Source organism: Astatotilapia calliptera, chromosome 12 (assembly GCF_900246225.1).
Source record: "Astatotilapia calliptera chromosome 12, fAstCal1.2, whole genome shotgun sequence".
In the NCBI taxonomy this organism is placed as follows: domain Eukaryota; kingdom Metazoa; phylum Chordata; class Actinopteri; order Cichliformes; family Cichlidae; genus Astatotilapia; species Astatotilapia calliptera.
In genome coordinates, this window is record NC_039313.1 from 26,170,518 (window position 1) to 26,187,321 (window position 16,804).

At 39.4% G+C, this 16,804-nt stretch overlaps 1 protein-coding gene across 4 annotated transcripts; it reads left to right on the forward strand.

Moving 5' to 3' along the window:
* Positions 1–1,524: 1,524 nt before the first annotated feature.
* Positions 1,525–16,063, forward strand: ulk1a (unc-51 like autophagy activating kinase 1a). Of its 4 annotated transcripts, XM_026187351.1 has the most exons (28): positions 1,525–2,131; positions 2,232–2,324; positions 2,408–2,449; positions 3,784–3,816; positions 3,935–3,971; positions 5,152–5,325; positions 5,433–5,506; positions 5,602–5,703; positions 6,930–6,988; positions 8,341–8,423; positions 8,513–8,563; positions 8,659–8,747; positions 8,863–9,019; positions 9,131–9,191; positions 9,277–9,366; positions 10,248–10,361; positions 10,461–10,591; positions 11,067–11,161; positions 11,431–11,552; positions 11,798–11,913; positions 12,220–12,345; positions 12,725–12,748; positions 12,839–12,864; positions 12,978–13,153; positions 13,244–13,362; positions 14,489–14,646; positions 14,777–14,912; positions 15,029–16,063. In XM_026187351.1, the coding sequence occupies exons 1-28, from the start codon at positions 2,042–2,044 to the stop codon at positions 15,082–15,084; spliced, it is 2,634 nt and encodes an 877-aa protein (XP_026043136.1). In that variant the 5' UTR covers positions 1,525–2,041; the 3' UTR covers positions 15,085–16,063. The 4 variants fall into 4 exon arrangements, with proteins under 4 accessions (XP_026043136.1, XP_026043133.1, XP_026043134.1 ...); XM_026187348.1 differs by having other exon boundaries at positions 1,527–2,131; positions 12,725–12,864; XM_026187349.1 differs by having other exon boundaries at positions 1,527–2,131; positions 11,434–11,552; positions 12,725–12,864.
* The last annotated feature ends 741 nt before the right edge of the window (positions 16,064–16,804 follow it).

The following is a 16,804-nucleotide window of genomic DNA, read 5'->3' on the forward strand; positions in this document are numbered from 1 at the left end:
CCATGGATGATGTAAAAGTGGATTAGAATCTTATAACGTATTTATTTATTTTGTGAATCTGAATTTATCTTTATCTTGTCTTCTGCAAAGTGTCACAGCTCAACAATCAGTATGTTCTTATGTTAAATTTGTGTGTCTGTTACTGTTTAAAATGAATAAAATGAATTGACTGGCACAGTTGCAGTACCTCACATCTTAGTAAGCTGCCATATATTATTTTTTTCATGGAATAATGAAGACTAGTTGTGTATCGAACACCGTTCTGTGAAGTTTTGATTTCGTGTTTAGCCTCGTCTGTTGCTATTTCTTCTATAACAGAGGGACTGGATAAGGTTATTGCTTTTTTTTCTTACTATACTGTGAGAATTAGGGGAGATCACATTATTTAAAACATCATCGATCTTACACTGAGACATCAATAAGTTTCCTAGAATAGGATTTACTGTAAGTCACAGATTTAAAATGAAATATTTCAGTACTCCCAAGCATGTTTGTGATCTTTGATGTTTGTTGTCTTACGGTACTATGGTTTGAGCTTTCGGTTATCTTTATTAAAAACCTTTTAGTATAAGAAATCAGTGTGTACTTAAATAAATGATTTTCAGCATTATAAAAACATTTATATGACTTATGGGACAGTTTTGGTGGATACAAGTGTGCGCACCTGTTATTTACACTCTTATAAAATTCATTTTTGGCAAGAATGATTTTCTGTCAGACAAAAACTGCATTTCACAAAAGTACAAGAAAAACTGCTAAACACTATTGCTTTTTTAAATGTATTAAAGAGTGACTGAAGATACATACTTGATTTGATTACATCACATTGCTGAAACCTTATTTTAAGTTCAGATAAAGATACATGTTGATTTAAATTTCACTGAACTAACACTGAACCTTGCTATGACCAAATCCTGTTTAAATTCAAGAAATTGGTTGTTGTTTTTTTGCTATTGCTTTGTGTGGCCATAGAGAAAATATTAGCAGAGAAACTCTTCATTTGAATGCGTGATGGCCATTTACCATTTGTTAACAACTGAACTGCTAATTACAGAGCTTAAAGAGCTTAACCCCCTGTGGGCACTGGGCCGTGGGGTTGGGTTTAATCGCGGGAGGCCAAGAGCCTTTGTGATAATGAATGCATATTAGTTGGGGGAGGAAAGATTGAGTTTATCTCACTAAGTGAGGTTAAATGCAGTGGATTTTATTGTAACAGAATGCTATTCATGTCTCTACTCTAGTAGTCCTCCACAGCATAACATTAGTATTTGGTTTTTATTTTCTGTAATTAAAAATACAGTAATGAAGAACTGTGTTGAAGCTTGTTTCTTCAACTGAAAAAAAAGTTTCTCAGTGTTAAGTTGACATGTTATTATTCAACCTAATTTCTACGTTTTTAATGATTAAGTATCTGCGTGAGTTTTTAAAAGTTATTTCCCCAGACATTTTCGCCAGTAAGTAAAAAAAAAAGTATGTGATACCAAACTTTTAAATTTTAAGATAATACAGTAGCCCCAAACCCTGAAACAAGCTACCAATGCGAAGTGGCGGACTTTACGAGTTGTCCCTGAAGGCGACACCATGAAACAGCTGCCTGCCTGTTTGCGCATGCTCACCAAAAGACGTGAATAACCCCTGGGTAGATGGGTAGAAAGGTGAGGAGGAATACAACAAAGTTTAAACATAGTCGTGTGGACACTAACTGTGTTGACGAGCGGTCATTTGAACGTTTACCGGTTCTAGCAAAGCGACATGGACTAGTTAACCTCGTTAAATAAGCACAGTGTGCTGCTAATATTTTGTTTACATACTGTTTACGACGAGGTTATTTCAACTTTTTTTGCTCGTCGAAACTTTTTTATGTTTTTTTATCGACATTTGCTATGAACACAAAGCTTGCTTCGTGCCATGACGGTGTTTTTCATCAGTGGTATGGGATTTGCTAGCAGGAGAAAACTGCCGTGGGACCGCGCGTTTGTTTCATTTGGAAAATCAACCACTTAAACACTATCGGATATTTTAACACATTTTTGTAATATCCATGGAGTCTATTGGGAAGTTTGAGTTCAGCAGGAAAGACCTGATTGGTCATGGCGCATTTGCAGTTGTGTTCAAAGGCAGACATAAAGAGGTAACTTTCATATCTGATGTTAATTTTGATTTATGCGGATCTCTGGAGATGAATAGGTTGTGTTGTTGTGTTTATGTACTCCCTTTGTTTACCTTCCAAGAAACGTGATTGGGAAGTTGCCGTGAAGTGCATAAACAAGAAAAACCTTGGCAAGTCTCAGTGTTTGCTTGCCAAAGAAATCAAAATATTAAAGGTATGTATTTATTTAAGATGGTGCTGTGGCATGTCTCCAAGAATACCTTTGACAAATATGTTTTTTCCCCACACCTCTGCTAGGAGCTGAAACATGAGAACATTGTTCGACTACTTGACTATCAGGTAAGGTTGCTCCCCCCATCCTCTTCTTCACAGCACATGCACAACAAAACACACAGACATGCTGTACTGTTGACTTTGCTGCCACATGATGCAAATGTTGCTGTAACACTGGCAACCAGTTACACAGCCAAGCCCAGAGCTTGATCTGAAAGTTTTAAGGTTCCTCCATCACAAATAAATTATTATATAAAATGCATAAAAGTAACCGCGTGATTGATGTTCACTTGTGATGTATAGCGCTAAATTTTGGATTTGCTTCTGGGGCTAACTGCTAGAACCCAAAAGGCTTTTAGCTTAGCAGATGACTCTAGCAGAGAACATTAATTTACCTGAGTGTGCGCTTTCCTCTTCTCAACTTACTGACACTCTGATAGCCAGGCAGGCAGACATGGGTGAGGTGATCTATTTCTGACAGATGGCAGACTGCAGCCAGTGAGACAATGGCTTATAAAACACACAACCTGAGAAACACCCACACACAAGAAAAATGACTGCAGGTTACACGGGGAGATTTCAGGGGTGATGGCAGAAGCTTACGCAGGCATTAATGTGTGTAATTTACCTGGCATCTGTGCAATCTAAACCCCTGGTATCTGTTATAACCAGACACATTACACCACCACTAGCTTTATTATGGCTCTTCTCTGTGGTTGTTGTTGGTAATGGTGGTTTTATATATATATATATATATATATATATATATATATATATATATATATATATATATATATATATATATATATATATATATATATATATAAATCATTTTAATCCTGTATTTTTCCTGTAGTGTAATGAGGTTTTAAAACTGAAAACCACATTGCACCATAATAGCCTTGAGGTATTTTATGCAATAGTGCAAGTGCGAGTGGTAAACAGTTCTAAGGTTTCAGTACGGCACACAGAGAGCTCATCAGCTTTAACCTGGTGTAATAAAAGCAAGACGCAACTTGATTTCCCACTTGTTACTTTCCATTACAGTCAAATGGACCTGGCTCGCTGAACATCTCTCGCTCCACTTCATATTACCTCGTTAGCTTTTTCAGTGGTATTGACAGGATCGGGTTTCCCTGCATCAAAGATGAGTTTCTAGAAGCTGCTGCTGATGGGCCAAAAGAGTCTTACAAATCAGCTGATGTAACTCATTGTGGCCTGAACTTCTAATCCAATGTTTACAATGCCAGTGTTGTATTTAAGCAGTTTAAATATTTGTGACTTTACTGACTCAAACTTCAGCTCTGTTTTTTTTTTTAGCTATCATGTAGCCAGTGCTTAATAATACTGCATGTAGCTTCATTGTGAATGATTTGCATATTATCTGCTTGTATTAACAGGAGACTGGGGGATGCGTGTATCTTGTTATGGAGGTGAGTTGTGTTTGAAATGCTAATGGTTGGTCTTGTTTTCATGGGAAAATGCAAATCTCATCCTCTACTTGGGCAGCATTGTCAGCCGAGCTGACGCTTGTCTTTCTTGTCTTTTCAGTATTGCAATGGAGGTGACCTGGCAGAGTATCTTCATTGTAAGTTTGCTGCAAAACAAATGGCTTAAAGCTCAGAATCTGTGCTGCACAGTTTTTGCAAAAGCACAAAAGAAAAACAGGACATTCACACCTTATCTTTCCATTGCATTGGGGTGCTTGTTAACATGTCGTACTGGTCTGGCTTTTAAGGGGCTTAGCTCAGCTTTTTTGTAGTGTTTTGAGGGACTAATAGGATTCTAACAGGGCAGTGTGACCTAAGAAGTCAGGTTTAAAGTTCATTCTGTGAATTATCATGAATACTACCAAGTACTTAACCTAGATAAAAACCTGTTGACCTAAAGTTTCTCTCCAGTGTTTGCCTACAGCGTGAAAAAACAGAGCAAAATGAGCAGCCTAAAAATAAACCCCCACCTTTTTTCTTTTTTTTTTTTTATAGTACAACATTAAATAAAACTTCTCTCACTTGGAAATTCCCCTACTTCAAGTTTCAAGCCGTGTTTCAAATAATGATGACACATGGAGTTAATTTTTCCTGGGGCTAGGTTTGCCCCGCTGGTGTGGAGTGTCGGTCTAATACGGCCCCAGTGCCAGCGGTCCTTAAAGGCTAGAGCTGCCAATTCTGTGTCTCTACCAAGGAGACACATACAGCTATTTGCAGCGCAGCACTCGGGCACATTTGGCAACGTTCTCGCTGCTCCCACATGACCTCACCCATCTGTCACTCCCTTATGCTCTGTCCTCTGGTGGAAAACAAGACGGCTATGGGGTGCTGATGCACTGCGAGGGAGGGGGGTGTTTGGTGCAGCAGTAGGTGGTGGTGGTGGAATTTGTGGGGGGAGCTAGTGTGTCAGACAGCCTTGACTTTAATTTCTAATTGAGGCATTATGAATAAAATCTTCCTCCGTGAGGCATAGCAGCATTGACGCTGACACGTTACACCATAAATAAGTTACGGTGAACATGTGATAGCAAACAAAGTATATATTTATATCGCAGTCCTTACAGTATGTACATGTCAGATATTCCTCCAGATATCTGCTGGTAGCTGCAGCATTTCTATGCTTGGCTTTGCTTTCCTAGTGTATTTTCATATTTTGAGCTTTCTTTTAAAAAAAAAAAAAAAAAAGTCTCACATAAGTAAGCTAATGCCTTTTCTTTTTATCCAGCATAATAAATCTTCCATCAGGCTGAATTTCTTTTTCCCTTTCTGTATCGACAGCTAAAGGCACTCTGAGTGAAGACACCATCCATGTATTCCTGCAGCAGATATCACGGGCCATGAAGGTCCTACATAGCAAAGGCATCGTCCACAGAGACCTCAAACCCCAGAACATTTTGCTCTGCCATCCAGAGGGGCGCAGGTCCAGTTCCATCAATACCACCTTTAAGTTAGGTAATGACTTACACCAGCATTGCATTAGATGGTCTAAATGTAAAATAAAAATGTGTTCATATAGATTTAAAAGGAAAACACTGCCACCTGTTTCTCTCACCCTCCAGCTGACTTTGGGTTTGCGCGTCATCTCCAGACAAACACCATGGCAGCCACGCTGTGTGGCTCTCCCATGTATATGGTAAGCATTAAAGTAGTTCACTCTGGTATCCTGTGCCAAGCAGGTGTGATGGAACCGTGCCTCTAAGCTGTTTTGGGGTGTTTTTTCGGCCACAGGCTCCCGAGGTCATCATGTCCAGGAACTATAATGCCAAAGCTGATCTGTGGAGCATCGGTACCATCGTGTACCAGTCTCTGACTGGAAAAGCACCATTTTATGTGAGTAGCACTTAAAAAAAAAAAAAAAACGAAAAAAAAACCATGTGAACCAATACTAACAAAGACTTGCTAAGGTCCCTTGCATAATCACAAGCAGTCATGCAATTGTTTTGCCTCAGTTCACACAAAGGACAAATTAACTGATGTCAAAGTGTAACATGATGCATCTTGTTCATAACATTAAAAATGGAAAAACATGATTCGCGACACTGCCTGCTGGGTGATACTTTTCCACATCTTCTGTGTTGTTAGCTGGAAAACGTTGGAGCGCCTTGTTAGAAATGAGCCTTGTTTACCTAAGATGGGATGATGAGAGAGGCAGCTGGAAATTACTGTGAGCCATTTCTGTGAACCCAGAGTAAATGCTGTTTCACAACCCCAGCTATTACTTTCCCCTCTTCACGTGTCTGCTCAGATGCCACTGTTGCACTGCTATTTGCAAGCTGCCTCAGCTGTGATTCACACATATATAGACACATGCCAATAGTTTTACCTCCTCGTTGGTTGAGTATTTTGTGCTAAAGTTGCCCCTTCTGTCCCTGTGTAGACAGAAAAACATTGTGTTTGGCCCTTTTGTCCGTTACATCTCTTGAGGTTATTTATATTGCAGTTTATTTCCTCTAGCAATGAGAGGGAAGGTTGCCTTTTATTTCTGCCTGGCAGGTCAGTGAGTTAAGTCCAAAGGTTAGCGAAAGGTGAGGCGCTGCTGCTGATGTCTCTGAGAGTGATGTTTATTTGGTTTAGCTGGCAAGCATTCATTACACTTTCGCCTTTCTGGAAACCTGATTGTGTTTATGCTTGGGCTATATGGACCATTACACAACAGTTCATTCAGTTCAAATGCTTTTATATAGTGACAAATAACGACAACAGTCACCTGAAGGTGCTTTATTTTATAAGACAAAGACCTCACAGTATTAGAAAGAAAAACCACAACAATCAGACAATCCTTTATCAGCAACTGCTTGGTGACAGTGGGAAGAAAGAACTCCATTATGATGTCAAGAGCCCTCCAGCAGACCTAGGCTTGGGTTATGGGGTGAGGGGATGGAGAAGAGAAAATAGCAGTGGAGAGAGATCAAAATTTACATTCGTAAAGCTTTAGGCCAGAAGATCGGTTATTCAAATGCTTGTTTGTAAAGTCCAGACTCATTCATTTGCATTGTTATAGTCTGTGGGTGGTCATCTCCAAGTCTTACTCTCGTCTCTGTGTCTTTTGTATACAGGCCAGCACACCACATGAGCTTCGTCTCTTCTATGAAAGTAACAGGAACCTGTTCCCCAAGTGAGTACGAACAGCTTTCACCCAAGCACTCCAGCCCCGAACATTTTTAGACATTACCCTGCAGGTATATATTTCTAGCACCAATGCAAAACATTACAAAACTTAATTGTTTCCCCAAATGGAAAAAAAGACTGAGTTGAAAACATTTAAAGATGAGCCTGGAACAAAGCAACATGCATAACAAACAGAGGAAGACAGTAGAAAAAAGCGACATAAACTGGCATTACTAAGAAATCTACCCTGGATGCTGATAGTGTGAATGATGTTTGATGTATATTTGGACACATGCACACACATATATAATTAGCTCTGAGTAAATAAGTCGCACAACACTTCTAAGAATAGTGCTGTTGTGGAAGAACCCATCCGGACACCTGACGGGAACGATCATCAACAACATTCTCCATCAGCAACTCTCACACAATTCATATTTTAGAGTTACAAACAACAGTGTGGAAATATAGAGAAATCCTTCTTCCTGTGAAGGATTTAATTCTCTATAAACAATTCTGCCTCGGCTTTGTTATCAGTGATTACAGAGGCCTTTGCAGCTAGGCCTCGTGGCTATTTGCAGTCGTTTTGAACACAGCTTCTCTGATGTTCAGAATTTGGACTTGGAAAGTGTTCAGAGGGATTTATGGATTGTTTGCCCACTGCTTTCATGGTGTACTTTGCCTGCCTGTGTGTGGCTTGGAGCCATGCTTATCTTTTTCAGTGATTAAGCCGGGAGATGAGAAAGGCTCTGCCTGTGTGTGTGTGTGTGTGTGTGTGTGTGTGTGTGTGTGTGTGTGTGTGTGTGTGTGTGTGTGTGTGTGTGTGTGTGTGTGTGTGTGTGAGGGAATAGTTTGTAGTTTTCCTTTGGCTCTATATATATCCTGCCCTAAAGTGCCAGCTACTGGTCTGTATGGCTATTGCTTTCCATACTACCCACATACTGTAGGTCAGCACTTACACATACACTATGGCTGACTGCCTGGAGTGTCATGACACCTCAAGGTCTTGTACTGAAGCCATAAATTAGATTAAGATTTCATATTTTAGAGTTCACGGTATGGAACGTCTGAAGCAGTCTGTTTCTTAAAGCCATAAATATCCACAAAATAACTCAGTGAACAAACTTGAACATGAAGTCAAAATATTAGCATGATCTAAATAAAGGCTATAATACAGTGTAAAAAGCTACATAATAATGGTCCCATACTTTCTCCTCTCCCTACATCTTATTTTGTAATTAAAATGATTAGAATGATTAAATAGTGATAACCTTTAACAATTTGTTCTCCTGGGATTTGTATTATTAGCTGTGTTCTTACACATGCAAGTTTTAATAGAAAGCTGTTGTATTTTGCCAGCATCCCAAAGGAGACCTCTGATAACCTAAAACACCTGCTGTTGGGGCTTCTACAGAGGAATCATAAAGATCGGATCAGCTTTGGTAAGTCTGCCCCTTTTTATTAGTAAAAAACATGATTTAATAATTGAATTCAAAGTGTTTTTCTTATGTCTTTATCTTTTCTTTTTCAGAGGAATTTTTTAACCATCCCTTTTTGGAAACAAGCTCATCAACAAAGAAATGTAAGTGTCGCGTTGTTGTGAGGACAGCTTAGTATCAGTGACGCCGTTATAGCTGAGGTCGTAACACAAGTGCTTTACTCTATTTTTTGTCACAGGCTCATCAGTCCCCGTGCACTCCTACCCCAGTTCTGGCTCCGGCAGCTCCTCTAGCAGCTCCTCCACATCTCAGCTGGCCTCGCCTCAAGTATGCACAAAGTTTTCTCATGAAGTGAAGTGACCTGAAACCAATTGGTCATACTGTGAAATCCATAATTAATATTAGTTTTCGTTACATCTGTGTTTTATCTTCACTCTGTCAGCATTCCGATGGAGAGATGCACCAACCTCAGCCCAAGCTGCCTTACACCCCTGTGCAGGACAAGCCTGGTTTCCTGCAGAAAGAAACAGCTAATCAAGATGGTAGATATATCCAATCTCTCACAGAAGATTATGTCTTGGTGCCTGCCCAGTTTCCCAGTAAGACCTCTGAGCATCAGGAGCACATCGGATTTATCAGGATGTTTTAGTGCATTATTTTTTTGACATTAGCACAAAAAGACTGACTGCTCCTGTTGTGCTGCTTTACAGGTGAACATATATGTGAAGTAAAGGTTGGGTCACCCCCAGAAAGTTCCCTTAAAGACCGTGGGTGAGTGTTCCCTTCATGGCCTGAACACTGTATGGGTTCAGTTAAGTTTTATTATTTTATGTAATTTTTAAATGTGTTTGTATAGGAGCTCCCCACTGGCCGAAAGGGGCGCTAGACTCACTGGAAAGACACCCCCACGCTCTCCTATGCTGCGCTCTCCCCCCAAGCCTGTTAGGTAAGAGAAAGCCAGACTGTCAGAAAGCCAATTTTAGAGTTCAGCTCGTGGAGGATAAAAGAGGTCCGATATGGATAATTAAATTGAACGTGCAGCTAGATCAAACAGTATTTATATTCACAGTATATAGAACATGTTATAGAGCTAAAATTAAACCACATCCCACTTTTAAAGACAGTAGAAGGCATCCTGGCTAGATGGAAATCTTTACCCATATCACTCATGGGAAGGGTCGCCGCTATAAAAATGATGGTCTTGCCAAAAATAAACTATTAATTTTCAATGATCCCAAATAAGCCATCACAAGATTGGTTCAGATCTCTAGACTCGTATATTTCTAAATTCCTTTGGAAAGATAAACCCCCACGTATCAGCTTAAAAACACTACAAAGGACCAAGGATAAAGGAGGATTAGATCTGCCTAACTTTAATCACTATTTTTTAGCCCACAGGCTTCAGTTCATCTCTAGATGGTTTAAACACACCCTCTTAGATGAACCTTGGATAGATGTAGAACAGGCACTATGTAATAACCTAGAAATTTCAGACCTACCATTTATCAGCTCAAACATCAAACGACATGAATGCTTTAAAAGCATCAACATCAGCTCTTCTCTGACAGCATGGTGGGAGTTTCTAAAAATGACAGAGTCTTCATTAATCCCATGCAAACGTACACCTATCTGGAACAATCCGGACATATTACAAAACAATAATATGATAAACTTTCCAGATTGGAGTTGCAAAGGAATTAAATACTTGGAACATATGTTGGAAGGAACAGACTTTATTTCGTTTGACAGACTAGTTCCACTGCTGTTTATAACTGCTTTATAAAATCAGCTGCCCACTCTTCTGTGTTTCCCCTTTTAACCACGCAGCAAACCAGCTGAAACACTTGGCAGTAACTTCAGCCCGTCTGTTCCCATTCCCGTCCCAACTCAGATCCAAAACTACCAGCGTATGCAGTGTGTCGGCTCTCATGGCTCCACCAGGCATGTCCATCCATCTTATCTGTGCACCAACCCCACCTCAGAGTCTTACTCTTATGCGTTCTCTGTTTCCTTTGTCTAACAATGTCTCATCTCATTCAGGGTCACGTTATACTGTCCCAGCAGCCCCAGCAGCAGTGAAAGCCCACCACAGTATGAAGAATGTGGATCTCCCAGTCCAGTCTTTACCTTCAACTCTGGAGGGAGCCAACCTAAACAGTCTTCCCCGCCAGGTAACTAGATCAGTTGGCTTCTGTATTACCTATGAAGGCATTCATCTGTATGTGTCATACACAAATACATAATTTTAAATTGATCCCAGTCAACTTTCATATACACAGTTGACTGGACATTGGAAATGCACACAGAAGAAGGTTAAAAAAATAGTTAATTATTATCAGAGACCGATGTTTATGTGGCCTTTTTTTAATGTCTGAAAGGGGCTTTTGTTAAGCAGACCTATTCCACTGTAACCTTCCAACAGCAATACACACACTCTCAATTTCACCATCTCACACAAACATTTTTTTTGTGGATTTTTAAATTTGTTTTGAGGTAAACTGTCAGTATTTTATTTTCTCTGTAGCTCCTTTTGCTCTCACTCATCTGTGTTTTTTATTCTAAACTCCTACAGTCAACGAATGTGTTTACAAATATCATGTGCTCTTTAAAACAGTTGTTTTATATATATAATTTTCTGTTCTCCAGTGGGAACAAGCCCAAAGACGTCAGAGCAGACTCTCCCACTCAGCACAAGAACTGGGCTCCTCGTTGCTTCTCCTGACATGCAGGACAGGCCCAAGGTCAGCTTCAACATGCCATACAGACACAGTGTTGACTTAATAATAATAAACATTTTATAGTTAATATTAAGTCATCCACTCTACTCTGCCATTCTGTCTGTGACATTAGAAATTGTTTTGCAATGCACACACTGCAAAAACCGGGGTGATTTCCTTCCACATCTCTTTAAAACAGCAAATTTTTACACTTCCTATGGTGTCAGCGGATAATAGAAGATATAAATGGGCACAGAGGGAAGGATGTTTCAACAGTTCAATTTCCTTTTCAGCAGCAGGTTCAGCCAAGAATGCCAAACAGAACCAGGACAGTCCCAAACCTGCAATCCCTTGGCCCCACTTCCCAGGCCAACCTCAGCCGTAAAGCAGCAATTAAAAAGGGCCCTTTTAAAAGGTATGAGCAGTGTAATACTTCCACACTGTTGTTATAAATGGTTGAAAGAAAGAAAGAAAGAAATGGTTAAATCATTATGAATTTTTGACAATATTTTAGCATTCTGGAAAATTACAAGCTAATATTGCAAGTCTAATTAAGATTATGGGAGCCTGCTACTAAGAGATAACACACAGTCAAACATATGCTGGTTGATTAATTATTAAATGCTCACAAGGGTGTCTGTGGATATATTACATGTGCAGATCAGTGAGCACGGGAAGGTTATCTGACATGCTACTGAAGGCGGCCCTCGGAGCTCCGCTCTTTGAAGAAGGGAAAGACGAGAGCCTCAGCAGTGAGAAAAGCATGGAGATAACAGGTATCAGTGCAACATGCTAAAAGTAAAACCAGTCAAATGACTTCTAAAGGGACAGCGTCTGTTTTCAGTACGAACGAGTCCATTCATAAAACCACTGACTTAAAGTGATGCAGAAGACGGTTTTACAAAATCACCGCACATGTAGGGGAAGGTGACACATGTTTGGTACATGCAGTAGGCACAAAGAGGCCTTTGTGAAGTATCTAATTTAGTCACCATGACCACTGCATTACTTTACTTCAGTTCATCTAGGCTACCTTACCAATGGGGTAGCAGCCATCTGACTCTTCTTACTTGTTCCTACAGCACCCCCTGCTGGCTGTCATGGAGTTTTCCAGTGCTCAGACAGCCCAGTTCCTGTGATTTTCTCTATGGGCTCTCCAACCAGTGGAAACTCTCCTCCTGATACCATGTTAATGAGGAGGTTCTCAGGTAGGTGTCCTGACTTCCCTCACTACTAACTTTCTACTGAGGGCTTTTATTTTGAACTGTCATTTTAGTTTTGCTTATAGGAAAGTTTAAATAAGTCTCTTAATTTCAGCATGCTTACGATATAACCGCTTAATCTGATTATAATGTGCTGCTTTTTGAGTTTGGATGTCACTGAGACTCTTAACTTTAAAAGAAAATTGTTGTGATTAACCAAGGAAAACTAATATTTCAGGTCATTTTCCATTTGTTAAGTGTTTATATTTTCCATCTTTTTTTTTAAAGCTACAATGTGTTATCAGTTAAATCCATTTACATATTCATGAATTATGTATCAGCTGTATGTGGTTAAGCTAACTTTGCCTTTTGTTTTTAAATACAGACACTCCCAGCTACTTAAACTCAGGTTGGCATCTTCAACGAAGAAACCGTAGGCACAGTGACACTGAAACAATGAATGTTATTCCACCCAGCGGCCTGATTTTTCATCCTCCAGAGCTCCCTGAAGACACATTAATGGAGGTACAGTCAAATGCCGATAGTGGTGAATACTCCAGGATCGTCAGTAATTTACATTTGCGGGTTCCACATGAAAGGTTTCCACATTGAGAATATTTTATGTGCTCTTTTCACAGGAGGCTCACACCGATGCTCTGACTGACTTGCGCTTCACTTTGGCTTTCGTCCAGTGTGTCATGGAACTGGCTTCCTCTAAGGACCCAGGGCTCGAGCCCATCAGCAGTCCCGACGTTTCCTTCCTGGATCAGAGCTTGGTGGCTGATCAGATCAGCCTTCTAAGTAGAGAATGGAGGTAAGAGGCATTACAGTTTCTCCACACGTGGAGTAGCTCTCTTTGTTTAATAAAAAAAGAAAATCTTAAAACTTCTATGTAATGTTCCAGCTATGCAGAGCAATTGGTGCTGTACATGAAGGCTGAAGAGTTTCTGTCATCAGCTCTGCGCAGCGCTAAAGAAAATGTCAAGAAAGGCGAGCTGTTTCCATCTGCTACAGTCAAACAAGGTGAGACCAACATTCCCTTCTGTAGATTTGTAAGGTAAAGGTAAACGTTCATAGTGTGAATTTCTTCAGAAATGGTGCTACCAATAGAATAGCTTGACTTAATTTAAAAGGAACTTGAACTATGATCCAGAACCTCCCATAATTTAAATCACATGACCATGTAGGTCAAAGTGTTTCAACATTATTTTACATATTTGGTTCAAAGCTCCAGACTGTGACTGTCTTTGTTACACAGTTAAAACCAGTTCTCTGCTTGCAGACTGCGCAAACTTAGGTGATTACCATAAAGAGTATGTAAGATGGACTTATCTTTAAGTCTGAAAAGTAAAGCCTTACACTGGCATGCTCTTTAAGGCCACCAGGGGGCAATCCCTATGATTTCAAAAGGGCTTCCTCTCCTATAGACATCGGCAACCAAATTGCCTTCTTTCCTGACATCTGTAAACACTTTAATCGTGGGTTTATACCCAGAGTCACTTCTCATGGGTCGTCCCGAGTAAAACGTTAAGTCCATTTTGTGAATTTTTATCGTTCTAAGTTTCAGGAATGATTGTTATGCAGGGTATGTAGAGAAGATGCTGGCCTATGACTCTGCAGATTCGCATTCAGATCCACCCCTCATTTGTCACATCCAGTAACAAAAACCACCATGTGACATTGAAAACGCCCATTCTGACCCTTTAAAATTTGATTTCACAAAATAGTGGGCGACGTCATGGAGGCTACATCCATCTTTTATATCGTCTGTGGTGTTTACTCAGGATGCCCTATATTTGTGGCTACCACTGAAAAAGTAAATCTGACTGAATATTCCTGCCTCACTGTCATTTTCTCTGCTCTCACGGGTCTCTGTATTTACTGCTGCCACACACACATACAAGCTAAAAGGAGAATAGAAACGGTGTCTAAAACTGAGATGAAAGAATGCACGTTGGCTGCAAAGTGCACCAAAATCTGTCAGTCAGGAAGACATTATAAGAAACTGAAGTCATTCTTGAAACTCCTGTTGTAGGAGCACAACCACTTAGGCAGAAATATTGTGTGTATCTGTGTGTATTTATTAACAGTTAATGAAAGTAAAAATGTTCCTGTATTAATTCGTTTTTTGGGTTGTTTTTTTTTGCAGTAATCAGAAAGCTGAATGAATTGTACAAGAACTGTGTGACCTACTGTCGCTCCCTCAGCGATCAGCTGCAGACCTTCTTGCTTAACAAGCAGAAACTTATGGACAACTTCAATGCACTCACAGCAGAGAAGCTCATCTACAACCACACTGTGCACATGGTCAGCTCATTTCACAGGAGGATATTGATATTCACTCCAAGATTGACTCTGTCCTGTATATGCTATCAGTCGTTATCTTAGCTCTTTAAATATATGCATGTGTGTCTTGTTTTTTCCCCCCTCCATTCAGGTAAAGTCTGCGGCTTTAGATGAGATGTTCCACCATGGCACCACATCAGTGCAGCGCTACCATAAAGCCCTTGTGCTCATGGAGGGTCTGTCCCGAACCCTCACAGAGCAAGGGGACATTGACGGCATAGAAAAATGTACGTGGAAGCTCTGTGACACACAACCCATTACAGAGAAATTTTAAATGCTAACATTAGTCATTGTATTCATGCATTTGTCATGTGGTCACTGAGTTGTTCCCTTATCTCTTTAGGTAAGCAATGCATTGAGCGGCGGCTCTCAACTCTGCACACAAAGCAGTATTTATGAGCTCCACGACTGCATCAATAGCAACTGCATTATCTTGCCTCATCCGTCTGCCATCACTGTCTGCACTTTGATCTCTCCTAAGGGAAACGACCACTGGAGCATCTGCTCCTCTCATTTCTTCACCCAATCTGTAATTGAAAGGTAAATGCACAGTAAAGGTTCGAAAAGGCTGGAAGTTCTTGAAAAACAGGTTGGGTTATGAATGTTTAAAAGCTATGATCAGGTACATCGTTTTCAGTATTTGTTTTGTTACAAACCGTATGTGTTAGTGTGTTTTGGTGTTTTGCACATAGAATGATGAGCTAAATTAAGAAATGATTGCAAGTGTTTTATACTTGAAGCAAAGATTACTTTGTGGTTTTCTGTGTTCGAAACATTTGAGTTATGTGTCTGGTGAATAATCACCAGCCTGCGGGACTCTGAAGAGTTTGAATGAGATGACCAAATATTGCCAATGTGTAGCAATACTTGTAAACCTGTGCCTGTTTTTTTCTGTCTTTGCATTATAACAGAAGAGTGAATATGAATGTATTGAAAGTATGTTCTAACCTGATACACAATAACTGCCTTACGACTGCCAGTCTTATGGCCATATAGTGTGGAGTGCAATAAGTATTCTTTGACATTTGAATGAGATTTGTTTTACACATGATCCAAAAATCCCTCCCTTGGGTGGGTGATATACTCAGCTATGAGGTACTTCAAGTGACTTTTTTCCCGTGTGTATCTATGCATATTTGGGGTTTTTTCTTGTGTGTGTTAGACATTTGGAGATTTGCTGATTTTGAATTTGGAGATGTATGTTTGCATTCAATCCATCTGCAAACCGTGCATGGCACTAGGTGATTTTAACTAATTGTTTGAAGTCTGTTTACCAAATGCCTTTTCTATTGTTTTAAGACTGCCTGTCAAATGTTGCCAAGATAAGTTGTTATATGGTGTTTGATCAAAATAAATATTTATTATAAAGTCACTGACAGTTTGCAGTAGAAATCAATTTCATTGTTCTTACTCAAATGTGGACTTTTATCAAAGCTTCTGTTTAATTCAAATCCATAAGTAATTATAGTTTCTTTATAATCAGGATTTAGCTTAAAGTATACAATTTTACTACATAATATTCTTGTTAACTAATAAGCTGTGAATGTATGAATCGTCCAGGCTTTATTTATTTATTTACCCGCCAAGATTTATTCAGTGTTATAATGAGCAAACATGCACAGAGGACACACTAGAGTAAAGAGAAAAAAACCCCAAACTATTCAACAAACGTAATTACATTTTATAATACCAGGATATCATTTACGTTGCATATTATATGCATTCAACAAACCTAGGTCTTATTGTCTTGACTTGTAAAATATTACATCAAACAACATTGCTTCTATGTATGGAAAATGAGATGAGACATGCTTTTATTTTCCAGTCCACAGTAGTCACATTTATACTACGAATACATTTTGAATGTTCTCAGTTCTTGTTTCACTGGGTAGATCCTATGCAGTGGTTTCCTTAAACTTGTTTTTGATAAAGTATTTATCACAAGTTTTTAGTGCTTTCTCTTTGGAGACAGATAGTAACAAAATTAAATTGCTAATATTCTTATTAGAGCATTGTTCTTCTTCTTATATTATTATTTAAATATTCAGGGCTACCGATATAAAGCGGTCATAAAAATCTTCAGAATTAAAGCTTAGATGAGGAACATCAGTTTTGTAAC

What these genes read in the sequence shown, in the direction of transcription:
- ulk1a (XM_026187348.1), top strand. Translation starts at nt 2,042, where the DNA reads ATGGAGTCTATTGGGAAGTTTGAGTTCAGCAGGAAAGACCTGATTGGT. An exon ending in CCTGGCAGAGTATCTTCATT is followed by an intron (nt 3,972 to 5,151) that starts GTAAGTTTGCTG and finishes CTGTATCGACAG; the next exon opens with CTAAAGGCACTCTGAGTGAA. An exon ending in CTGAAGACACATTAATGGAG is followed by an intron (nt 12,865 to 12,977) that starts GTACAGTCAAAT and finishes CTCTTTTCACAG; the next exon opens with GAGGCTCACACCGATGCTCT.